Genomic DNA, 26785 nt, shown 5'->3' with positions numbered 1-26785 from the left:
CACACAGGTCACTACTGCTTATGTTTATCCTGAAATAAAATAAAAGCTGATTCTCTTAAAATAAATATAAATTTAATTTAAAAGCTCAGAGTTATGTTGTCTTCTTTTAAAAATATATAAAATCTTTGTGTTTTAGTAAACATCGAAATTGACATTAAGTTATGAAAATGGTCATTATGTCCAGCCAAAAACCCATACCTCAAACTCTTATCCAACTACTTCAAGAGATTCACTACAGAAAGCAGAAGCCATATGCTGGGAAAACATTTTGCAGAAGATTTAGGCAAAAATATTTCTGTAAGAAAATTGTTTTCCTTTCAGTATATTTTTATTGCTTCTATTTGAAGTCCTAAAAAGTATACATGTTGGGTGTGGCAGGGAATGGGATGTTGTCTAAACTTTGATTTTTTTTAGGGCGTTGAGTTCACTAGTATTTAATACATTATTCACAATAATTAGCTAAATAACTGAATAATAGCAGGCCTCTTTTTTTCTATTCATGAGGGCATATAGTTATAAACACTATCGACATACAAAAATATACATACTTAACCAACAAAGCATTTTATATAGTTGAAACGGTAAAATCATTTGCAACATTTCTCCACAAAGTGATTTCTTACTCGATTTCCCACTTTTATGTTTCTTCACATTTTTATTTCTGCTATAGTCTATTAGCTGTGGTTTTGATTTTGATTCTCTTAGCCAGCTAATATCAGTCTTGCTGTCATCACATCTGTATTCTGTGTCAGTATCACTAAAGAGATTTTTCTTTTTATGATTTGTTACAATCTATAAAAAAAAAAAAAAAGAATCCTTGTAATAGATGAAGAAATGTGTCTTATTATATGTCATGCAAGGTAAGTTAAGCCCCCAAAACCCCCCAAAACAGAAAAACTAACTTCTCATTTTTTACTGTACTAATCTACCTGGCATTAAGGACCTACCCAAGAAAGTCACTTGGAAATCCAGATCAGAGATCGAGATTTGTATTCTGTATCGGTGTTGTTGTTAATTAAAAGTTACATCAAAGCAGCTTACTTTTATAGAGACATAACCTAATGCCATCAAAGAAAGTAAGTAAAGTTGTCATATCTTCTATTACTAGATGATTACAAATAGCTCAGAGACCATAAATTATAATGGAAACATGGATAATCTCAGAGGAAAAAAAAATGATCCAAATATTTTTCTTTTCTAGTTATGTGATAATCTTTGGAATTGGAAAATTATTAAAAGAAATATTGCTTTTAATAGACACATTAGGATATTATAACTTACTTTTTTATCTTTTGTTTTGAGAGACGGTTCAAATTCATCATGATTCCTTAAACCTACCCTTAAAACAAAAACATGCATTAATTTTAATTACTTGTTTTCTTAAGGTAGCATGCACTGGACAGTTAGATCTCACTTTTCAGCCTTACTCTTTTACTAATTCATTATGTAATTCTGGCAAAGTCACTTATCCTTTCTGACCTCAGTTATTTATAAAATTACAAGGTTAGATGAAAGGACTGCTAAATTTTTCAGCTTTATCATCTAAGATATACAACTAATATTAACAGTGCACAGAATATGCATATAAATTTTAGAAGTAAATGCTGAAATAATAGAATCATAATGGGAGTAATCATGACAGCAGCATTTTTATTCACTCTTTTCATGTTAAAAACTCTCAGACAAACTGGGAGGAAATATTTAAGAAAAAGAACAACTGAGATAAGTGTATTTTAATCCGATCCATCTAATTATAATAAAAACACCTACAATTTTATTGAATTATCCACGCAGGCTTCTCTAGTTGTAGCTTGAAACTCCTGGATCTATATTGTGAATAAGCATCAAAAATTTTTTCTTAGTGTCAAAATAAGGTAAACAAAAATTAAAAGAAAGAAACATAAAATCTAGTTTCTATCACTTCACATAATCATTAGATGTGATAATAAAATTAAATTTACTAAAATATTTTTATATTTAAGAAGACAGCTAATACTACAAAAATATACTAAAAAGAAAATAAATAAGAGGAATTGTTTTAAATTTCTTGCATCAATAAGGAGTGATTTTCTTGATAGAGTAGTCTGAGTTCCCCCATGCTCCAATTACTTATTTTTCTCTATTTCAGTCCAAAGGATTTGAAAAGAAACTAAATACATCTAGGTTGGTATCAAATAAATTTTAAAATATTTAAAAATATTTTAGAGCATATCTTTAAGAGGATGGAAATAAAAAAATACATGCTAATAACTGCATGGTAAATACAAAATAACTAGTGATTTCTAGCTTACTCCAAGTTTTATAATAGGCTCATCAGCTCCATTCACATTAAAATTGTAAACATCATTCCTGAAAAGAAAAAGAGAAATATTAACTCCACTATACAATAAAAAATTTATTTTCTTCAAATATGAAGAAAACCATGATTTATGAAAAATTACTTACAATGGGCATTCAGAAGTAACATTAACAAAAGTAGTCTTCAGTTGTCTATAACTTTTTTTCTGAACCTTTCCCTAAATACAAAAGAAGTTTACATAAAACCATTCAAACTTGTACATTACTCTACTTGGCAAACAAATGACATATGCAATTAAAGTTTCATGTATTTTCTAGCTGTGTTTCCACTAATACAAATTTTACATTTGTAATATTTCCTTAATGTAAATTGAAAAAACATTTACACTTTTAAAAATATTGAACACAGCTATTAACTAAGAACATAATAGAGAGTATTGTAAATCAAATACAAAATAGAAGATTCTTATATCTTTAATATTTACTAACATTATTGTATACGGGTAGATGACTTTCTCACTGGTATTGAACAAACTGAATTCTAGTGATTCTAGAATCACAAAACAAGCATGCTTCTACTTATTTTCCTGACTCTCATGCTTTAAATTCTTAAATACAAAAACTTTGGGAGAGGCTAAGGTTTATGTAAAATCTCATGTGAAAGAGTCACAATTGTATCAGTCAACTGGTATTGTTAGGGAAAAATATGTGTCAGATTATTCCTATAGCCTACTGCTCAAAACATATTCAACCCAATCAGAAAGTGGTGAGGGCAGAAAAGAAATTAAAATTTTAATAAGTTAAATGAATAATTATGTTTTATTAAAGTAATTTAACTATAATTACACCAATAATTAATATCACTAAATGATTTATTACTGATCAGAAATAATCAGAAGTCTCATTTAATAGGCAGTAAATTAGAAATATTAAAACTAAAATATTCATTTTAGTTATTATTTATCTTCAATTTTTTAATTTCTTTTGGCTATGTTACATAGAATTATTTGCATTATTCCAAAAAGTTTATCCCTTAATATATTACTCCTCTAATCACGTATGTGACTTATCCTTTCCAATATGATTTTTATTTTTTATTTTTTTTATTTTTTGTGAGGAAGATCAGCCCTGAGCTAACATCGGATGCCAATCTTCCTCTTTTTGCCTAGGACGATAGGCTGTGGGCTAACATCCGTGCCCATCTTCCTCTACTTTATACGGGACACCGCCATAGCATGGCTTGACAAGCGGGGCATTGGTACACACCCGGGATCCGAACCCCAGGCCACCGCAGGGGAGCACGCTCACTTAACCGCTACGCCACCGGGCTAGCTGCTCCAATATGATCTTTAACAGTGTTTGGATACATTTGTTCAATTTATCTTTTGCATGCCAGTGTGTGCTAGGTATTACAAACGATACAAAATGAGCAAAGATATTAAAGAGGATACAAATGTGAGCAAAGGTGTTATATAGGATATAAAGATAATTCTAAACAGTTACACTCTAGTAGAAGACAGAAAAAAAGAACTGCAATAGTGAATAAAATATCAAAGAAAGATACAAATAAATTATTGTGCAGATTCAGAATTCTTGCCCATTTGGATTTTGAGTCAGGGCACCTTGGAAAGTTTTCATAAAAAAGTCAGACTCTGAAGTAGGGCTTACAAGAAGGAATAAAGTTTTGACAATCAGAAAAGAGAGTGAGAGAGCCTGCTGACTCAGTTTGAAGTTCCTTCTAAAGGGCTTAGAAAAAGAGAATAAACACCTAGGAAAGAGACTTCAGGGAATCTCGTTATTATGTTCCAGCTACACAAGACATGTCTAGGGAAATAATATTAGGAAATAAGACAGACTTCTAAAGGGAATAGGGAGCTACCCTAAGTCTCCACTTAATTCAATAAACAACAGAGACCAAATAAGGATTTTGAACAAAAGAAAATGCAGATGAAGATAAACTGAATCATGTACCAAAAAGTAAAAATATGACACTCAGAAATGTAAAAGAAGTATTTTCTTTGAAAAGCAGAACAGAAAGTTAGGGGGCTATTTTGAGTAATTGCTACTACACTTGTCAGTTGTTTAATCCATTTATCAAAACAGTGAAAAAATTAAATCTAATTCCATCCTACTACTATTCTACTTTAGTGTTTACTATACATTTGGTGTAGTTAAATAAATGAAACCTACCTTACTGAGCTGTAGATCAGATTTGTTTGAAAGACCACTATAAAAAAGATTTTGTCAAAATTAAAAAAGCAATTAAATCTCAGAATATTTTTCATAAAAGCCATTTTATATAAGGTAAAACATATTTGGGTCACTAAATCTACATTCAATGTGCTATAAATAACTGAAATACGATAACACGAGTCTGATATTTTTGTAGCTTCACTCATACTAAACAGCAACAATAACAGTCCATTCTAAGCTGAATCATTCATGCAGCAGGAGGTGCCAAGCAATTTAAAGTGAATGGTTCTGCCATGAGAGTAATTTTTTTCATGCCCTATAATAAGGCCAGAATTAATTTAAATGTGAATTAACCACCTGGCAGCCTATAAAGAGATATTTTGTAATAAGAAAAAAACTAACCGTCAGAAAGACTGCAAACAAGAAACACATATTTACTGTATAAAAATAACTCATTTCAGCTCATTTAAATTTCATATTTCATTAAGCAATATATTTAAACATATTTAGTTTTACTCATTACTAGGCTCAATAAATAAAATCCTAAAATGTCTATATCCTAAAGATTTCTGAAATGGTATACTGTATTGACATGGTGTTTTTGATACTTAATAAAATGTAATCAGATACTAGAATAACTAATTTCAAATTTAGTTCCCTTCCTGTATAATTTAAACAGCTACTATTTATAAAAGTACATAAGTTAACTATGCGTTTTCTACTAGAAAGTTACATTATTTAAAACCTGATTAAAACTAATCTTAAAACTGTGTAAAATAATTTAGTTGTATCTATCAGGAAAATATTTATGTCTAAAATTTAAGAACATACCCATCAATCAAAGACTCCTTTAATTTTCTTGTAGACTTTATGTCATCCTTTGGTTTGTATTTCTTATTAATTTCGCTTATCAAGGATTCTGCTGCATCAGTAAATCCTTTCCCTTTTGACTTTTGCCTCTGAAACAATTTATAAGTTACTTAAAAACTCTACCAGTTAACTTTCAAAGGAAAATAAAGGCTGAAAATAAAATTTAAGAAAACCTGGTTCTATGTACAGTCATGAGCCACATAATGACATTTCAGTCAACAACAGACTGCATATATGATGACCATCCCATAAGATTAGTACCATTTAGCCTAGGTGTGTAGTAAGCCATACCACCTAGTTTTGTGTAAGTACACTCTAAGATGTTCACCTGACGAAATCACCTAACAACGCATCACTCAGAAAGTATCTCTGTCATTAAGTGATGCATGACAGTATAGCTACAAAGAGAGATAAAGGAGTCAGAAATTGTTTAATAAGTTTGAGCTTTGTTAGGCACTAAAACAATCAGGATAAGTCTTTTAACATATAGAACTGTGCAGAGTGCTCTGTAGAGATAAAAAAAAGTTTCTATCCATGGACAAACAAGAAACCATATAAAAAACTGAAAGAAACTAAAAGCTGGTTCTTTGAAAAGATCAATAAAATTAATAAGCCTCTAGCCAAGTTAACTAAGAAACAAAAAGAGAAAGAGAAGAAAGAAATTACTAATACCGGAAATGAAAGAGAAGCTATTACTGCTGGTCACATGAACATTAAAAGGCTAATAAAGGAGTATTATGAACAACTCTGTGCCTACAAATTTGATAATCTCGATTAAATGGACCAATTTCTTGAAAGACAAATTCTATCAAAACTCACATAGGGAGAAACAGATCATCTGAATAGGCCTATATCTATTAAAGAAATGGAGTCAATAATTAATACCTTTCAAAACAGAAAGCACCAGGCCCAAATGGGTTCACTTGAGTTCTATAAACACTTAAGGAAGAATTATACCAATTTTCCACAATCTTACAGAAGATAGAAGGAGAGGGAATATTTCCTAAGTCATTCTATGAAGCCACTACCATCCTAATACCAAAATCAAAGACATAAGAAAGGAACGCTAGAGGATCAATTTCTCTCATGAACACAGATGCAAAAATCCTCAACAAAATATTAGCAAATCGAATCCAAAAATGTACAAAAAAGAATTATGCACTACAACCAAGTAGAATTTATTCCAGGTATGCAAAGCTGATTCAACATTTGAAAATCAATTAATGTAATCCATCTTTTCAACAGGCTAAAGGAGAAAAATCGTATGATCATATCACTAGATGCACAAAAAACATTTGACAAAATCCAATACCCATTCATGATAACATCTCTCAAAAAGCTATAGAAAACATCCTCAACTTGATAAAGAACATCTACCAAAAAAAATTATAACTAAGATCATACTTAATGGAGAGAAGCTAGATGCTTTCCTACTAAGATCAGAAAAACGGAAAGGAAGTCTGCTCTCACCACTCCTATTCAACATCATACTGGAAGTTGTCCTAATGCAATAAGACACAAAAAGGAAACAAACGGTATACAGACTGGGAAGGGAGAAATAAAACTGTCTTTGTTCACAGATGACATCATTTTCTATGTAGAAAATCTCAAAGAATCAACAAAAATACTGGAACTAAAAAGCAACTATAGCATGGTTGAAGGATATAAGATTAATATACACAAGTCAATCTCTTTCTTATAAACCAGCAATGAACAAGTGGAATTTGAAATTACATTCTATTTACATTAGCGCCCCCCAAAAATGAAATACTTAGATACAAATCTAACAAAACATATACAAGATCTATGAGGAAAACTATATGACTGATGAAAAAAATCAAATACCATCTAAATAAATGGAGAGAGATTCCATGTTCATGGATAGGAAGCTCAATATTGTCAAGATGTCAGTTCTTTCCAACTTGATGTATAGATTCAACATAATCCCAATCAAAATCCCAGCAAGTTATTTTGTGGATATTGACAAAATGATTCTAAAGCTTACATGGAGAAGCAAGAGATGACTCAGAATGGCTGACACAATATTGAAGAAGAACAAAGTTGGAGGACATTACCCTACTTTAAGACTTACTAAAGTGTAGTGTATATATACTTATACATAGTGTGGTATTGGTGAAAGAATAGACAAATAGAATAACGGAACAAAACAGAGAGCTCAGAAATAGGCCCACATAAATATAGTCAACTGATCTTTGACAAAGGAGCAAACGCAATACAATGGAGAAAGGACAGTCTTTTCAACAAATGGTGTTAGAACAACTGGACATCCGCATGCTAAAAAAATTAACGTAGACACCGATCTTACACCCTTCACAAAAATTAACTCAAAATGGATCATAGACCTCAATGTAAATGAGAACTTTAAAACTCCTAGAAGGTAACATAGGAGAAAATCTAGATGACCTGGATTGGCAATGCCTTTTTATGTACTTTTATGTGCTTTTAAAGCACAATCTATGAAAGAAAAAAATGATAAGTAGTACTTCATTAAAATAAAAAACTTCTGCTCTGCAAAAGACAGTGTTTAGAGAATCAAAAGACAAGTCATAGACTGGGAAAAAATATTTGTAAAACACACATCTGGAGGAGTGACGTCAGCGTAATGGCGGAGTGAGCTTTCCCGTGAACTCCTCCCGATAAGATAACAACAAAAGGAACAGTCACAGACCAACAACGAATCCCAGACAGTGAAAAGCTAGATCGGAAAGATCCACACTGCCGCACATGTGAGAGTGGAACGTGCTGGGCCCCTGGAGGAAGTGGGGAGAGGTAAGGAGAACTCCTCTCCCTTCCCATCAGATCAGCGATCCCAGTCTGTGCGGCTCCCAAAGAGGGGGGAGGGGCGGCCCTCCGCGGGGAACCGGTAGCTCTTCGGGCTCTCTCAGCCAGTGGGAAACTCCCGCACAGAGGACTCAGAAAAGCCACAGGGCTACCATCAACATCTGAGCACCCCAGAGAGCGGATAACGAGTGGCGAACGAGAAGCCCCCCACGTCAGGGACCCAGAGAGCAAAAGAGAGAGCCCCCCCTCCCCCAAACCAGACCCTGCAGCTCAACCGACGAGACCAGACCAAGCGATCCGCGGCAGACCAGATCAAGCGACCCGCCCTGCGGATCGCAGCAGAAAAAAAAAAACAAAACAGATCGCAGCAGAAAAACCTCGGCAGAGCTCAGGGGGCTTAGACTACACAGCCCTTTACCACCACACAGTGGCAGCGGGTGGAAATTGCAACCAGAGAATTCCAGGATGAGGAAAAACAAAACCAACACAGGAACCACAATGCAAAGATACATGAAATCACCAGACCAGAAGCAAAATGACAAGCACCCAGAAATCAACCCCAAAGACACAGAAATCCATAATCTAAATGACAGAGATTTCAAAATAGCTATCATAAAAACACTCAATGAAATACGAGACAACACAGAAAAACAATTCAATGAGATTAGGAGTTTCTTCACAAAAGAGATTGAAATCATAAAGAAAAACCAATCAGTGCTGATGGAGATGAAGAACACAATGGAGGAGATAAAGGAGAATCTGGAATCTTTAAAGAACAGAGCTGACAATATGGAGGAAAGAATTAGCACTTTAGAGGACAGGAATACAGATATGCTCCAGATGGAAGAGGAGAGAGAACTAAGACTAAAAAGAAATGAAGAAAGACTCTGAGAAATATCTGACTCTATTAGGAAACGTAACATAAGAATTATAGGTATTCCTGAGGGAGAAGAGAGGGAAAGAGGAACAGAGAGCCTATTCAAGGAAATAATAGCTGAGAATTTCCCAAACCTGGGGAGGGAGCAGGAAACACCAGTAAGCGAAGCCAACAGGTCACCTAAATATATTAACAGACAAAGGCCCTCTCCATGACACCTAGTGGTAAGGCTAGCCAGAGTCAATGACAAAGAAACAATATTAAGGGCAGCTAGACAAAAACAAAAAATAACGTACAAAGGAACTCCCATCAGGCTCTCAGCGGATTTCTCAACAGAAATTTTACAGGCTAGGAGAGACTGGAATGATATATTCAAAATACTGAAAGACAAAAACTTTCAGCCAAGAATACTCTAACCAGCAAAAATATCCTTCAAATATGATGGAGAAATAGTAACTCTCCCAGATAAACAAAAGCTAAGGGAGTTCATGGCCACGAGACCCCCACTACAAGAAATACTCAAGAAGGCCCTCAGGCCTGAAAAAAGAAGAGAAAGGGAATACAAAGCTTGGAGCAAGGAGAAAAATAGGTAGATAAACTCAGAAAAATAGTAGATCTTTACCAGAATAGGTTAGCAACCACTTAAGTACTAAAATCAAAGATCAAAGGAAGAAACTCACCAAAAATAAATTTAACCTCATCACTGTAAACACAGAGCCACAACACAAGATAGAATAAGATATAACAAGAACAGCTTAGAAGGGGAAGAGGAAAGTGATTGAACTGACTTAGTATAAGGAAATAGGAGGCCATCAGATAATGGACTATCTCATACACAAGATTTTTTACCCAAACCTCAAGGTAACCACTAAACAAATAATCAAAACAAAACCACACATGATAAACAAAGAGAAAACTAGAAGAGTCATAAGACAGAACAACCAAACTGAATTGGCAGTCCGAAACAAATGGGACAAGAAACAATGGAAACGCAAAAGAACCAGAAAATAAGTGACAAAACAGCAACATTAAGCCCTCATATATCAATAATTACCCTAAATGTAAATGGATTGAACTCTCCAATCAAAAGATACAGAGCAGCAGGATGGATTCAAAAGCAAGACCCAACAATATGCTGCCTTCAGGAAACACATCTTAGCACTAAAGACAAGCACAGGCTCAGAGTGAAAGGATGGAAGACAATACTCCAAGCTAATGGCAAACAAAAGAAAGCAGGTGTTGCCATACTCATATCAGACAAAGTAGACTTCAAGATAAAACAGGTTAAGAAAGACAAAGAAGGGAAATATATAATGATAAAAGGGATACTCCACCAAGAAGACATATCACTTATAAATATATATGCACCCAACATAGGAGCACCAATGTACATAAAGCAACTATTAACAAACCTAAAAGGAGACATTAACAACAACACAATAATAGTAGGGGATCTTAACACCCCACTTACATCAATGGATAGATCATCCAGACAAAAAGTCAATAAAGAAATAGTAGACTTAAATGAAAAACTGGACGAGATGGACCTAGTAGACATATACAGAGCACTCCATCCAAAAACAGCTGACTACACATTCTTCTCAAGCGCGCATGGAACATTCTCTAGGATAGACCATATGTTGGGAAACAAAGCAAGCCTCAATAAATTTAAGAAGATTGAAATCATAACAAGCATCTTTTCAGACCATAAGGCTATGAAACTGGAAATGAACCATGAAAAAAAAACTGGGAAAGTGACAAAAATGTGGAGATTAAACAACATGCTACTGAACAACCAATGGATCATTGATGAAATTAAAGGAGAAACCAAAAACTATCTGGAAACAAACGAAAATGATAATATGCCATATCAAACCATATGGGATGCAGCAAAAGCGGTCCTGAGAGGGAAACTCATAGCGATACAAGCCCACCTTAACAAACAAGAAAAAGCCCAAATAGGCAACCTTAAATTACACCTAACAGAACTAGAAAAAGAAGAACAAAGCCCAAAGCCAGCAGAAGGAGAGAAATAATAAAAATCAGAGCAGAAATAAATGAAATTGAGACCAAAAAAACAGTAGAAAGGATTAATGAAACAAAGAGTTGGTTCTTCGAGAAGATAAACAAAATCGACAAACCCTTAGCCAGGCTTACTAAGAAAAAAAAAGAAAAGACTCAAGTAAATAAAATTAGAAATGAAAGAGGAGAAATTACAATGGATACCACGGAAATACAGAGGATTGTAAGAGAATACTATGAGAAATTATATGCCAACAAATGGGACAATCTAGAAGAAATGGATAAATTCTTAGACTCATACAACCTCCCAAAACTGAACCAAGAAGAAATGGAGAATCTGAATAGACCAATCACAAGTAAAGAGATTGAAACAGTAATCAAAAACCTCCCAAAAAATAAAAGTCCAGGACCAGATGGCTCCTCTGGTGAATTTTACAAAACATTCAAAGAAGATTTAATACCCATCCTTCTCAAACTATTCCAAAAAATAGAGGAAGATGGAACACTTCCTAAATCATTCTACAAGGCCAACATCACCCTGATACCAAAGCCAGACAAAGACAATACAAAGAAAGAAAATTACAGGCCAATATCACTGATGAACATTGATGCAAAAATCCTCAACAAAATATTGGCAAACCGAATACAACAATACATTAAAAAGATCATAGACCATGATCAAGTGGGATTTATACCAGGGACACAGGGATGGTTCAACATCTGCAAGTCAATCAACGTGATACATCACATCAACAAAACAAAGAATAAAAACCACATGATCATTTCAATAGATGCAGAGAAGGCATTTGACAGGATACAACATCCATTTATGATAAAAACTCTCAACAAAATGGGAATAGAAGGAAAGTACCTCAACATAATAAAGGCTATTTATGACAAACCCACAGCCAACATCATACTCAACGGGGAAAGACTGAAAGCCATTCCTCTGAGAACAGGAAGGAGGCAGGGCTGCCCACTCTCACCACTCCTGTTCAACACAGTACCGGAGGTTTTGGCCAGAGCAATTAGGCAAGAAAAAGGAATAAAAGGAATCCAAATAGGTAACCAAGAAGTGAAACTCTCACTATTTGCAGATGACATGATTGTATATATAGAAAACCCTATAGAATCTGTTGGAAAACTATTAGAAACAATCAACAACTACAGCAAAGTTGCAGGGTACATAATCAATCTACAAAAATCAATTGCATTTCTGTATGCTAATAATGAACTAACAGAAAGAGAGCACAAAAAGATAATACCATTTACAATTGCATCAAAAAGAATAAAATACCTAGGAATAAATCTTACCAAGGAGGTGAAGGACCTATACAATGAGAACTACAAGACATTATTGACAGAAATCCATAATGACATAAAGAAATGGAATCCATGCACGTGGATTGGAAGAATAAACATAGTTAAAACGTCTATATTACCTAAAGCAATCTACAGATTCAATGCAATCCCAATCAGAATCCCAATGACATTATTCACAGAAATAGAAAAAAGAATACTAAAATTTATATGGGGCAACAAAAGACCCCGAATAGTTAAAGAAATCCTAAGAAAAAAGAACAAAGCAGGAGGCATCACAATCCCTGACTTCAAAACATACTACAAAGCAATAGTAATCAAAACAGCATGGTACTGGTACAAAAACAGACACATAGATCAATGGAACAGAATTGAAAGCCCAGAAATAAAACCACACATATACGGACAGCTAATTTTCAACAAAGGTGCTAAGAACATACAATGGAGAAAGGAAAGTCTCTTCAATAAATGATGTTGGGAAAACTGGACAGCCACATGCAAAAGAATGAAAGTGGACCATCTGCTATCACCATTCACAAAAATTAACTCAAAATGGATCAAAGACCTGAAGGTGAGACTTGAAACTATAAAACTCATAGAAGAAAATATAGGCAACACACTATTTGACATTGGTCATAAAGGAATCTTTTCAGATGACATGCCTACCCAGACTAGGGAAACTAAAGAAAAAATAAACAAGTGAGACTTTATCAGATTAAAGAGCTTCTATAAGACAAACGAAACCAGAATCAAGATGAACAGACAACCCACCAGCTGGGAGAGAATATTTGCAAAACATACATCTGACAAGGGGTTCATCTCCATAATATATAAAGAACTCACACAACTGAACAACAAAAAAACAAACAACTCGATCAAAAAATGTGCAGAGGAAATGAACAGACACTTCTCCAAAGAAGATATACAGATGGCCAATAGGCACATGAAAAGATGTTCAACATCACTAATCATCAGGGAAATGCAAATCAAAGCAACACTAAGATACCACCTCACGTCCGTTAGAATGGCTATAATCACCAAGACAAAAAACAACAAGTGTTGGAGAGGATGTGGAGAAACAGGAACCCTCACACACAGCTGGTGGGAATGCAAACTGGTTCAGCCTCTATGGAAAATGGTATGGAGATTCCTCAAAGAATTAGAAATAGAGATGCCCTATGACCCAGCCATCCCACTGGGTGGGATGCCCTATGACCCATCCCATCCTACTGGGAATCTATCCAATGAACCTGAAATCAACAATCCAAAGAGGCTTATGCACCCCTATGTTCACTGTAGCATTATTCACCATAGCCAAGAAGTGGAAGCAACCTAAGTGTCCCTCGACTGACGACTGGATTAAGAAAATGTGGTATATATATACAATGGAATACTACTCAGCCATAAAAAAAGACAAAATCGTCCCATTTGCAACAACATGGATGGGCCTGGAGTGTATTATGTTAAGTGAAATAAGCCAGAAAGAGAAAGACAAACACTGTATGATCTCACTCATGTGTGGAATATAAACCAACACATGGACAGAGAAAACTGTACTGTGGTTACCAGGGGCAGTGGGGGTGGGGAGTGGGCACAAGGGGTGAAGGGAGTCATATATATGGTGATGGACAAACAAAAATGCACAACCCAAAATTTCACAATGTTAAAAACCATTAAAACATCAAAAAAAAAAAAAACACACATCTGATAAAGAATTTGTATCCAAAATACACAAAGAACTGTTAAAACTCAACAATAAGAAAACAAAGAACCCAATTAAAAAACGGGCAAAAGATCTGAATAGACAACTCACCAAAGAAGATATACAGATGGTAAATAAAAATATGAAAAGATGCTCAACATCACACATCATTAGGGAATTTCAAATTAAAACAACGAGATACAATCAAGCACCTATAACAATAGCTGAAATCCGCAACACTGACAACATTCAATACTGGCAAGGATGTAGATCAACAGGAACTCTCTCATTCATTGATGCTGGAATGCAAAGACAGTACAGCCACTTTTTCCAATTTTGGAAAGACAGGCAGTTTCTTACAAAACTAAACATACTCTTACCATAGCATCCAGCATATTTTCCAAAATGAGTTGAAAGCTTATGTCCACACAAAACCTGCACATGAATGTTTATAGAAGCTTTATTCCTAATTGTCAAAATGTGGAAGCAACCAAGATGTTTTTCAATAGGTGAATGAATAAACAAATCTTGGTAAATCCATACAATGGGATACTATTCAGCAGTAAAAAGAAATAGGCTGTCAAACCATGAAAAGACATGGAGGAACCTTCAATGTACATTGCTTAGTGAAAGAAGCCAAACTGAAAAGACTACATACTGTTTGATTCCAACTATGCAGTATTCTGGAAAACGCAAAACAATGGAAACAGTAAAAGATCAGTGATTGCCACAATTTTAGAGAGGAGGAAGGGAAAAAGGGAGGGATGGAGCACAGGGGAATTTTAGGGCAGTGAAACTATTATGTATGATACTGTAATGGTAGATACACGTTGCTATACATCTGTCAAGACACATAGACTATACAACATGAAGAGTGAACTCTAATGTAAAACTATGGACTTTAGTTAATAATAACGTATCAATATTGGCTCACCATTTGTAACAAATGACCATAATAATGCATGATGTTAATGATAGGGGAAACTGGGGTGGGGTGAAGGAGTATATAGGAACACTCTGTACACCTATACACCTGAAACTGCTCTGAAAAAATATCTATTAATTTTAGATAATTTGGTTAAAAGAAAACTTCAATGATACTCTAAAGATATGAGTACTCCTGATTTTAGTTTTACTTTTTTCTGGGAAACAGGCATATGGGTTTTTAAAATTATGGTAAAATACAACATAACCACAAATATAACATAAAATAAAATGTACTATTTTAATCATTTTTAAGTTTATATGTTTTTATATATAATGATAATAAGTTATTAGTTACTATCCCTTCTTGAGATTACCAGAATGAAGACAGGGCTTACTTGGCTTGATAAAAATGTAGCAAAAATGAACCTCCCCTAAAATAGTGTATGGTTTAAGAACTACTGGTATATAACTGGATTCCACTTGGGAACTCTGTACCATTGAATTACAGAGGTTGTATTTCTCTCAGTTTATCCAGTGAACAGAAAGACAGGATCAGACAGATGATGACCTTAGAGGAGAGGCATCCATGCATGCAAGTGGTAGGAAATTCTGTGTAATAATACAGGCAGTGACACTATGAAAGAAGAGAACTTCTGAAAACAGAAAGTTGATTTTTAAAAAATCAGAGCACAGCTTAGAAGAGAGGATCAAGCTTCTGTGCTCCCAGGAAAAAGGAATCACTAGTAGTTCAAGGAAATTCTGTGGAATGATTCTAAATTCCAAAGAAAATAGTTTAAAGTTGAAGGACAGATCAGCACGAACCTTACTTCCCCTGGGTCTGAAGGAACTAAATAGCACCTAAGACTAGAAAGCAGAAAGAACAGCATACGAAGAAACAAGAAAAAAGTGACCCAAAAGGACTGGTTAAAGAACGTAGTCAAATTAGGCACAAAAAGTGAGCTGCAGGTTAAAAACAAAATAAATAGTAGGATGGTCAAGATGAAGGAAATAATGCCTAATTATATACAATTATTGCAAATTACCTATTAAATATTTCATTTGCACACTGAGATGCTATGTATATGAACATTTTATATTGACTCTAGAAATCTGGCTACTCAGCTATTAATAATTTTCTGGAACATAAGTGAAAATGAAAGCCTATAAAACCTGGATCCTCTAAGGAATAGCAAAAAAAAACTGCATTATTGGCAGTGGAAATGTTTTCTTATTAAAAAGTTTTCTTAATCTGCATCTTTATAGCAATGACCAAAAAAAGATTTATGTTAACTTAGAAAAAGTAAACTTTCAGTCTCAAAGCATGGAGCAAACTAGCTACAACTGTCCTGGAGATGTTCTACACATGACTAATCTGAAGAAGAAACTGGAGGCTCCAATGAAAGCAACGTTACAGTAGAAGATACTCTCCTCCACTCCACTTAGATCCTCTTGAAAAACCTTGTCAACATTAATGCAATAATCCAGGAAATATTTCAGATGCTACTATGTGCAAAGCTGTGCTAGGCCATACAGGAAAACAAATGTTGAATAAAACATAGTCTTTACACTCTAATAGGATAAAACGGGGGAAGAAAACCCCACAAAAATAGTCATTTATTAAAAAGAAAGGTAAGCACCATAAGAGAACCACAGACAGTTCTATATGCATATTCAAAAGAATCTGAGGGATAGAGTGGGAGAGACCCAATGAGAGAAGACAAGGAACTGCAGGGTTCATTCATGCTGTCCTTATTTACATGCCTCCTCTGTGCCAGTGGGCACATATGTTCTATCAGGGCTGGGACTAGAAAGAGGAGAGTGAGGAGTTCAGGAGGCACTCACTCTCAGAGTCGAAGCTTGAATTAAAGAACAAGGTACTACAAATGTTAAATTTACAGCAATCAATCAAGCTTCTTTCACTTCCTTATGTTATTAAGTAGGCATATTATGGGTATGCAGAAATAAAACACACTGAAAGCTCACAATTTTTTTTTGTTTCAAATCTCGGGAATTAAGTTCGGATGTCAATCTTTTTCCTGATTTTCTATGACTTTTCACATTGTTTCTAGAAGGGCTTTGGTCACAAATAGCAGTCTCCCCATCTTTTGACAATATGTATTTCTTCCTATAGATTAGAGATTCTTCAACTGTCTTATTTAGGAGAACTGATTTAAAAGTAGTTTCAGATTCAATACGCCAATCACTCTGCTCCGTATTTTCAGTATTTTTCTGTTCCAAATGTTTAGGATGATTTAGCTGTCGTTGATTGTTTCTTTTGTAAACTTCTACTTCTGCTTTATCTATTTTGTTATGCTGCATGATTTCTTTCTTATATTGCACTCCTTCTGTTTCTTCAGAATTATCACCAGATATTGAAGAGGATGACTTTTGCTTAGTAAGTTTTTTGTTGATAATAATATCTAGTGGGAAAATGAGAAATTAATCCTTATTAAATTAATAAACTGATAATATATAAAGTGTTAAAACCAAAGATATCTGTTAGACATTTCAAGAAAGGAATGTTTCCCTGAACTCTAATATATACAGAGAAAATTATATGTTCCACCTTGATTTAATGTGTCTTCTGATGAAGTACTTGCTATCAGGTTATTACATAGCTTAATATTTGTTACAGGTGTCCAACATGACCATTTGGAGTGCATTTTATTTCCATCGATGTTGTCTAAAACACAAGGTAGCCTGGAAAATAAATTCATTTGCTTAATATATTACAAAACGTTAGCCAATGACTCTGACGTAAGACGTTGATTGTTCTTATTTAGTCAATGTTTATTGATAGCAATTTGTTAACAGTCAAGTATGAAAATATTTTCATAAGTCAAGATGAAAGTTAAAATTTACTACATAATTGATTGGATTAAAGATTATTAAAAAGTTCCATTATTGTTACTATTTTTGTATCTACCTAAATATACTTCATATATCTTACATGTTCTACTGTGTATTTAAACCTGGTTAAATTTCTTCCCATTCATACTTTATTATTTTAAAAATATCACTCATTTTAAATCTCTCAATTTACAAAGAGTTATGTTGGTTGATATGGAAAAATATATAGACTATTCCTCATTCTGCTATCATAATAATACTTGAGAGATGATACTACATTTTAAGTATATAAAGGCCTTTTCCTTTAAATTTGTTACATTCATCTAAAAGTAACATTAATATACGCTCAATGACTTGATGGTTTTTCTCATACTTACACAGGTTTATCTACTTTTCCCACTGCCTGTGAATCAGGAACAATATCCTGGAGTTCATCTAAATGAAACAAAAATTATGGTATTTTCATTTTTTTGTACAGTTGGCAGGGTAAAATGGGAGTTGGTATAGTTTGATCAAGGATCACATATTGGGATGGAGAAGTTGATTGATCTCGTCTTCCCTCTCTCAGACCCAAACTTCTAGGGAACTGATACTGTATTATATTTCCTTGTACCTCTAAGTTCATTGCATAAAGCAAATCAATGAAAGCCAGCGGGGTTAAAGGGAAGTATAGAGAGAAGAATATATTTTTTTAAAAGAGAGACTGAAATTAAACCAAGAAGTACTTACTAAAATTTTGGTTTGGGAATTCAATGTCCTTATTTTCTGTCTTTTCTACAACTTTAGCAGTTTTGATATGCTATAAACACAGGAGACATGTTAATGTAAATTTGAATTTAGACATTATGTGAAAACAACTTTTAAAAGTCAGAGTATTACAGTTTAAAACTTTTAAAATAAATTTGTCTCGCTATTAAAAGTTGGATAGTATTTCTACGTATTTCATAAAGGTTATGCTCATTCTAAAACACTGCCTATCCTAAAACACAAGAAAATAACTTTCATTGAAGATAAGGAAGCAGAAGATCCTACAAATTTTCTTATCTCATCTACAGCTAGTATAATAATTCAAATTTCATCTGCAACTGAGTTTCTAGAACCTCCAAGGCATATCTCCAATTGCCATTGATCTCATAGTCTGCATCTATTCTGAATATCTTTCCCTAACATACAAAAAAGAGTTAAAATTATGAAATATTAAATGATTTTGTAAAGTTTTGGTCTTTTCTAAAGACCAAACTTTTCTAAAGTTTGTAAAGTTTACAAAAGACCAAATACAATACACTACAATACAAGTAACTTCTTGCCTACAGCAAGCTTCCCTCTTTCCATAGCCACAGATACACACTTACTTCGATTCAATAAAAATCTGCCATCACTACCAGAAAAATATACTCTCTATACTAAGATATTTTGCCTCATCCTGGCTATCTTCCCTGCTTAACCTAGCCAATGGTTCTCAACACTGGGAGAGGAGCAGTATGAAAATGTGCAGGTGTGTTTTTGGTTGTCACAATGACAGAAGGGTTCTCTTGACAATAAGTAAGCACAGGGACAGAATGCTTATCCTCCTACAACATTCAGCACCATACTGCACAACTAAAGAATACTTCCCCTATTTAAACAAACACTCAGCTACACCATTTGAGCCATTACTTTGACTATTTTTTTCTAATGTCTTCAACTCTTACACCCTTTATCTTTCTGCCACATAACCATTTAAAATTTTCTTTAAGTCCACCATCTATTCTTTTTTACTGTAACACCAAGGTTGCTAAGCTTCAAGAAAATTACACATATTTCTGAACTAATGCCATGACAAAACTCATAGTTTTAAATTTAAACTGAGCCCTCAACATTGCCTAACACTTATACTTATTCTTAACCTTTTTCATTACCTCTCAGTAGCTACTCCTCAACTTTATGTGTCCCTGAGCCTTTTACTTCAACACATTCCCAAGAGAAACTTACCATCGTCACACTTCAGAGAAAACAAAAGCTACTAGGTGTTCCTCATCTACATTTATCTGTACCACTAATTACATCCTATTTCTCTAAGAAACAACTTTCTCTTATCTATTTTCTGCTCTATCTCTTCAACTACCTTGAATGAATGCCCTTCTCCTCGATGTCCATTTGACTAATCTTTATTGACCCTTCAAACATCAACACACTCTCCATCTCCTTAAACAGCATCTCCTGATCGTCACCTTCCCCTCCAGCTCTGGGGTTAGGCACTTGCCCCTCCACTATGTTCCTATTGCATCCTATATGTACATCTGAGAATACTTAGATAATATTATAATTATCTTATTAATTTGTCTAATTCCCATGCTAGACTTTGAGATACTTAAACTTGTGTCTTACATTTCTATACCTGAGGTTTCCCCATAGCAGACCCTAATTTGTATGATAAACTAAAGAAAGATAGCAAGTCCCTTTCTCCTACTGAACACATAAATCAGAGTTATATTGAATGGATATTCCTAAATTTCATTGTTAGCACAGTGAGTCATATGTCAGAAGGATCTTACTTTCAAGGACAGTAAATATCTTAAAAAAAAAAAAGCAATACTTTAAACAAAGTGAGACACTGACTAACTTGATAAAAATTTATTTAAAAAACGCTTTAAAAGTAAAGTTACTTTGTCTGTATTATCTCCTCTATTTCTTCCTTCAGATGGTCTCGATTTAAGTGATACAGCATTATCTGCTCCATTTTCTGATGTTTTAGAAACACCAGGTTTTTCTGCAGAACTCATCATTTGTAGTGGTGGTTTAACTCTTCCTCTTCGTGGTGTTGCTAAAAAGGAGGACAAAAGACTGCTAAATTTGTGGGGTTTTTAAAATTACATATTTCTATTACTGAGGTACTTTTTAGATGAGGAAGATAAAAAAGGAAGCTTCTAGAACGGGCCCAGGTTTCTGGTTTAGATGAATAAGTAGATATGGATGCCGTTTACCAAGGCAAGAAACGGAAAAAAAATTGGCACAGAGGGTAGAGGATGAATTTATCCTGGACTTGTGAAGTTTGGGGAGGCTGTCAGACATTAGACAATTGCCCAGTAGGCAACTGGATTTTGGGAATAGAAGGTCACTATTAAATTGCCATAAAGATTAAATAAGACTGTGTTTTTATAGCAACTAGTACACAGTATCAGTTTATTTTTTAATTTTTATTTAGCTCTCAGAATGTACCAGGCACTGTCTAAATGTTTACAACATTCCTTGTTGAATGAATGATTTTTATTTAATCCTCTAAACAATTTGATGAGGTAGACACTTTAGTCCCATTTTATAGAAAGGAAACTGGTTCTAAACTTAGCTAGAGGATAATCCGTATGAAGCACACACTTATAAGTGGGGAAATAAGCCCAAGAGGCCTGATTAATTCAATGTTTTAACTACTGTTATGCTGACTCCTGCTTAAATTATAATAAATTATTAATGCTGAATATTAATATTTTGAATACTGTTTATATGTCAATACCCATTATACCTTTCTCAGACATTTGAAATTTCTTGACAATTAGAAGACATTCGTGATTCATATTTTATCAATTTTTATATCCCCAACTTATCCTCTAGGTAAATTATGTCCAGAATATCTCTGAATTAAAAAATGCCTGTTTTAAAATATAATATACATTTTAGAAATCTTTTGAGACTATAAAACTTACATGTGTTGATTAAAAGTATTGGGCTTCTCACAGTGTATCTATCTGCACCAGGAACAATCATTGATGCTTCAGACATTTTTCTTTTGCTAGGAGTAATTATCTTAAACCATGAGAAACAACCAGAGTAAACACACATTCTCTTTTGAAATTAAATATCCTACAATTTTATTCATAACATTTTACCTTGACTACACACAAAAGAGATATGCTATTATATAAACAACATGATATCCAGAAATGTCTGTGTTTTAGGCTCACATGAAGGGTTTTATCCTAATATTTGGTACTGAATTGGTAGCCAAAACAAGTAAGGAATGTTTTAAAGAATATTTATAGAATATCGACTTATGAAATACAGTACCTTTAAATACTAGCTGAAAATATTTTATTGATACTGGATTCATCTAGTTAACCAATGGCTCACAATTTCCTATTCTACTTCATGCAGATGATGTTTGGATACATATTTAGGTATATCTGTGAATGCCTTCATAATGTTAAGCATTCTTCAAAACTTTCACACATTTTAAAAAATTGTATTAATATTCTGTGAAGACTAAACTGCCTTTGGAGTAAAAGGTAGCTACAGGAATTCAGAGACTCAGTGGCACACAAGCTAGTGGTTCCAATAAATATCTGCATTTTCTAACTTCATCCTAGAATGACTGATAAGAGCAAAAGAAAGAGATAAGCAGAGGCAGGGACTACAAGGGACAGGAGTTTCAGAGGGTGCCATACAAAGGAGTATATGATGACAAACTGTAAAGAGGCAGAGGAAAGCTGTTTTCAAAAAGGGACCTGGCCCTAAGACAGAAAAACTATTGATAGAGTTTTGAGTAGGTATGTATATGGGGTGTGGCGGGAAGGTAGGGGAGGAGACAAGAGAATTCTAAGATTAACAAAGAAAACAAGCTACCAAACCAGTAAATTCTTCTTAAAGAAATTACAGTTCCTAGTAGTAGATAGTGAATGGGTCTGAAAAGTTACTTATTCCTATAAATCCTTCAAAAAGTTAATCCTTATTGAAAACACAGGGGATATTTAACAATAGTGCAATGTTTTCCAAATTTAGTGTGCTTAAAATCTTTCCCAGAGTTTATGATTCAATAGGTTTAAGATGGGGGCATCTAAGAATCTGCATTTTTAATAAGTACTCAAGTTATGATTCTGATATAAAGACACAGAAAATAACTATTAGGATCAAATGTTTATGGGAAATATAAGATGACATTTTAAATTTAACGAAGGACACAAGACTAAAGGGAAAAAACAGTAAAATAAACTGCCAAAATGTATGTAAGAGCCTGTGGGGTTACAGTTGCCTAAAGATGAGAGATTAGTAAAAACTGAAATAATCAGAAAAAACTCCATGAAGAAAGTGAAAATGAACCAAGACTTGATAAATATAAATATGCTTTAGATGAATAAAGGTAAAGAACAAATAACATGAATAAAGGTATAGAGGCAAAAATGAGCATGACATAAAAAGAGACAGTAAAGCAACTGGCCTTACTCAAGTGAGGGTATTTTGATAGAGTAAAATTAAATTACAGAAGGTCTCAGAGCTGAGTCAAATTTAGATTCAGTGGGATAAACACAGAGATCACAAAGCTTTCTGAGTAGAAGAATGCCACGAGGATACCGGTATTAAGAAAAATCGGTGGTATACCATATAGCGTAGCTTGCTGGATGAAGCAATGGTATCAAAGACCAATGAGGAGGTTACTGTATTAACCCAGCTATGCTAAAACGAGTAATGGTAAAGGGAACAAGGAGGAAAGGATGTGAAATATACTACGAAAGAACAATCATTAGCACCTTGGTTCTACGCATGGGCGGGAGAAGAGGCTGGAATCAAGGATATCATCAGAAAAATTATGGGTTAGCATTATTGAAGCATGGAGGCAGATGCAAATTTGAGGCAAAAAATAAAGAGTTTCAGGTTAGACTTCAGGAAAGGACTTGAAGAGACATACAAAAGGAAATGGAAGAGTAAGTGGAGACATAGTTATAGAACTTTGAAGAGAAGTCTGGTATGTACATTTTAAAAGCTTAAATTATGCACATGAAGGAAGCTCTCTGGGGAGAAGGCATAGAGCTGTTCAGAAGGCTGTGTATCAAGCTTTTAGAGCAAATCTCAAGTATCTCTGATGTAGTAATAGAAGATGAAAGAGAATTAAAATGCTAATATAGAAGTCAAAGAAGGAGAGGACATTGAGAAAGAGGGCTGTTAGCAATGTCAAGAGTCACAGCAAGATACAGAGAAGGCTGAGAAATGGTTCTCCTGGATGTGGCCTAAAGGAGATCTTCAACGGGGCAGGAAGAGGAAGACAAAAAAGAACCTAATACTTTTCTTTCTTTCCTCATGCAAATAAACAGAATGTTACATTACAGCCAAATGCAAAGATAGAACAGACAGGATAAATGCAAAAAGTGGTAGTTACTTTCCTATATACCTTTAATTTGGAATTTACAAGTGTATAGTATACCTCGTTCTAACCCCCTAAACCTTACATATAAACACAGTTTGCTAAAACACTATCCTTTGCATTTGTAAAGGGCAGAGAAAATGCTCTGAAATGTTATTGATGAAGGCCATTTAACACATAAATTTTACATGCTTTTTTCTGTAATTTTATATAGCAATGATTTGATCTATGTTGTTTTATAAACAACTATATTGATCCCATATTTACCTCAAGCTGACTATTTTTTCTGTCCCCTTGATTACTATTTTTGACATATTTTGGAGGTATAGCAAATTCCTTTTGGGGGTTAGGTTTTTCTTTCAAACTAACGAGTTCTTCTTCGACTGGTGAGATTTGACTCTCTGGCACTAGAATCTGTTGAAGAATGTGGAAAAAAGTTTTTAAAACTGCAAACTATAGGAAGTTCTCAAAAATCACTGGATGTCTTAATAAAGTGCCCATTTATCTCACACTTACAAAGGTCAATTCTTTCTGTCTTATATGTACTGTTATAATTTTTAGTCCTACAAAGGGATACAAGAAGAAGCATCCACTTCTTAAAATGTTAATAGATGTAAATCAAGCTTTGGCATCATTGGAAAGACATATACTTCTAATTGTTAAAGTTACCAAAACTGGTATTAACGACTATCTTCTGTACTAAAATAAATGATCATTAATAACATATTTAAAAAATCATATACATCTTGAGGCACTATCTGTATTAAGACAATTTATTTTTTAGATATTCACCCTCCAACATGAACTTTATTACTGTGCTATTATTTAGGGATAAATTTAGCCTAATGATAAAAATCAAGTAAGTTAGACACATACCTGTGATCCACTCGCATCAAAAAGTATATGCACAGATGTTTTGGCAACTGAAATACCTTGTTTTCTGGTAAATTCCTAAAATTAAATCAATTCAATGGGATGTCATTTTCTCCCAGTTTTTTCCATTTTAATGCAATTATTTCCTACCTATTTCCTTCAAAAATTGCCAAATTATCTCAAATCATTATTTTGTATACATAAATACTCTTCTCGGCTTGACTCCCCACGAACCAGTCTTCTTAGATTGTCATTTTGGTAAGGGTTCCTCACAAACATATTCTCTGCTATTCTTTACCATGAATCTTTTGTACTGCTATAGATTGAATGTGTCCCCCACCAAATTCATATGTTGAAACCTAATTCCCAAGGTGATGGTATTAGGAGGTGGGGCCTTTGGGAGGTGATTAGGGTCATGAGGGCAGAGCTCTCACAAATGGGATTAGTGCCCTTTAAAAAAAGACCCCAGTGGGGCTGGCCCCATGGTCTACCAGTTAAGTTTGGCACGCTCCACTTCAGCGGTCTGGGTTCAGTTTCTGTGCACGAACCTACATCACTCGTCGGTGGCCATGCTGCGGAGGTGACCCACACACAAAATAGGGGAAGACTGGCACAGATGTCAGCTCAGGGCAAAGCTTCCTCAAGCAAAAAGAGGAAGATTGGCAACAGATGTTAGCTCAGGGTCAAGCTTCCTCAGCAAAAAAAAAGAGAGAGAGAGAGACCCCCAGAGAGGTCCTTCACCCATTTTGCCATGTGAGGACACAGTGAAAAGATGGCTACTATGAACCCAGCAAGTGGGCCCTCACCAGACACCAAATCTGCTGGTATCTTGATCTTAGACTTCCCAGTCCCCAGAACTATGAGAAATAAATGTTTGTCGTTTAAGCCACCCAGTCTATGGTATTTTTGTTACAGCAGCCAGAACAGACTAAGACATGCACTATCTAAACTTGTCAACAGAATATCTCTCCCAAACATAACATGAATTGTCACTTTAGATTCCCAGTTAAACAATATGCTACTCATAACATCTTCCACAATCCTAGGAAGCATCTTATCTAAATTTCATCCATCAACTTCCATTTCAAGCACCATCTCTACACCCTTTCCTTCAAATCTGACTCTTAATGGGCATTCTTTTCCCTTAACTTTTATACTTCATTTTCCCTATGCCACTTATTTACTTCTTCTGAGGTATATTCTGTAATTCTCACAAACAATGTTTAATATCTTGAAAACAAGGCTTTGTCTCATTTCACTTTTTAAACACCTGGCAGAAATTCACTAAATGTTTTGAGCAGCCATTGCTGATTTTGTCATCTGAGATTCTTTCTAATAGGTATCTCAAAGGGTATGGCTAACAATCTGATGGCCATTCTACAATACAAATTTAAAGAACCAAAAACCTACATGTCATTTAAAAAGACTAGAAAAAAAATCAATGAAACTTATAGCCCCAAGTAACTGAAAGTTTCCAGAATTATGAAAATAATAAATATTTATTAAAAAGAGTTTAAGCACTTACCCTGTATTTATTTGCACCAAAAATTTTTTGTGTCACATTAGTGATGTCTAATGATGCATCAAAATACAAAAACAATTCTTTCCCTTCTCTTTTACTAATTTCTACTGTATTTTTCAGAATTATGGTCAGTATCTTCTTTGCTTCTCTCACTGTACACAAACACACGACACTGATTAGTTTCTATTCATTTCTATGATACTCTATAGCTACACTATAAATAAGAAAAGCATGGAGCATATTAATTAAAATGAATTAAAATAAAATTAACTTTTAGGATTTAAAAATATTTAATCAATTCTAGTACTAACTACCTATGTAAATAAATCAATTTATTTTCCAGAGTCTCAGTTTACTAATCTATAAATTACAGGGGAATACAATAACTAATGACCTAAGGCCCTGAATACATTCTGGACA

The 26785-nt window shown here is 34.1% G+C and overlaps 1 protein-coding gene across 2 annotated transcripts in view; it reads right to left on the bottom strand.

Annotated features, from left to right (window-relative positions):
- Positions 1-26785, bottom strand: part of SYCP2 (synaptonemal complex protein 2) — a 78547-nt gene that overhangs the window by 14938 nt on the left and 36824 nt on the right. Inside the window, exons 15-30 of one of the 2 annotated variants that reach the window (XM_087445046.1) lie at positions 26369-26517; positions 24847-24921; positions 24238-24384; positions 21542-21641; positions 20507-20664; positions 18591-18660; positions 18239-18296; positions 17578-17711; positions 16995-17431; positions 5323-5450; positions 4489-4525; positions 2446-2516; positions 2292-2349; positions 1771-1826; positions 1282-1339; positions 624-792 (exon numbers count right to left, since the gene is read on the bottom strand). In XM_087445046.1, the coding sequence (XP_087301172.1) occupies positions 624-792; positions 1282-1339; positions 1771-1826; positions 2292-2349; positions 2446-2516; positions 4489-4525; positions 5323-5450; positions 16995-17431; positions 17578-17711; positions 18239-18296; positions 18591-18660; positions 20507-20664; positions 21542-21641; positions 24238-24384; positions 24847-24921; positions 26369-26517 (1905 nt within the window). The remainder of the gene's footprint in view (positions 1-623; positions 793-1281; positions 1340-1770; positions 1827-2291; positions 2350-2445; positions 2517-4488; positions 4526-5322; positions 5451-16994; positions 17432-17577; positions 17712-18238; positions 18297-18590; positions 18661-20506; positions 20665-21541; positions 21642-24237; positions 24385-24846; positions 24922-26368; positions 26518-26785) is intronic. The other variant, XM_087445047.1, reaches the window with a different exon arrangement.

This window comes from Ceratotherium simum, chromosome 21 (genome assembly GCF_057802395.1).
Source record: "Ceratotherium simum simum isolate JZ-2026a chromosome 21, ASM5780239v1, whole genome shotgun sequence".
In the NCBI taxonomy this organism is placed as follows: domain Eukaryota; kingdom Metazoa; phylum Chordata; class Mammalia; order Perissodactyla; family Rhinocerotidae; genus Ceratotherium; species Ceratotherium simum.
This window is presented reverse-complemented; position numbering and strand designations above follow the sequence as displayed.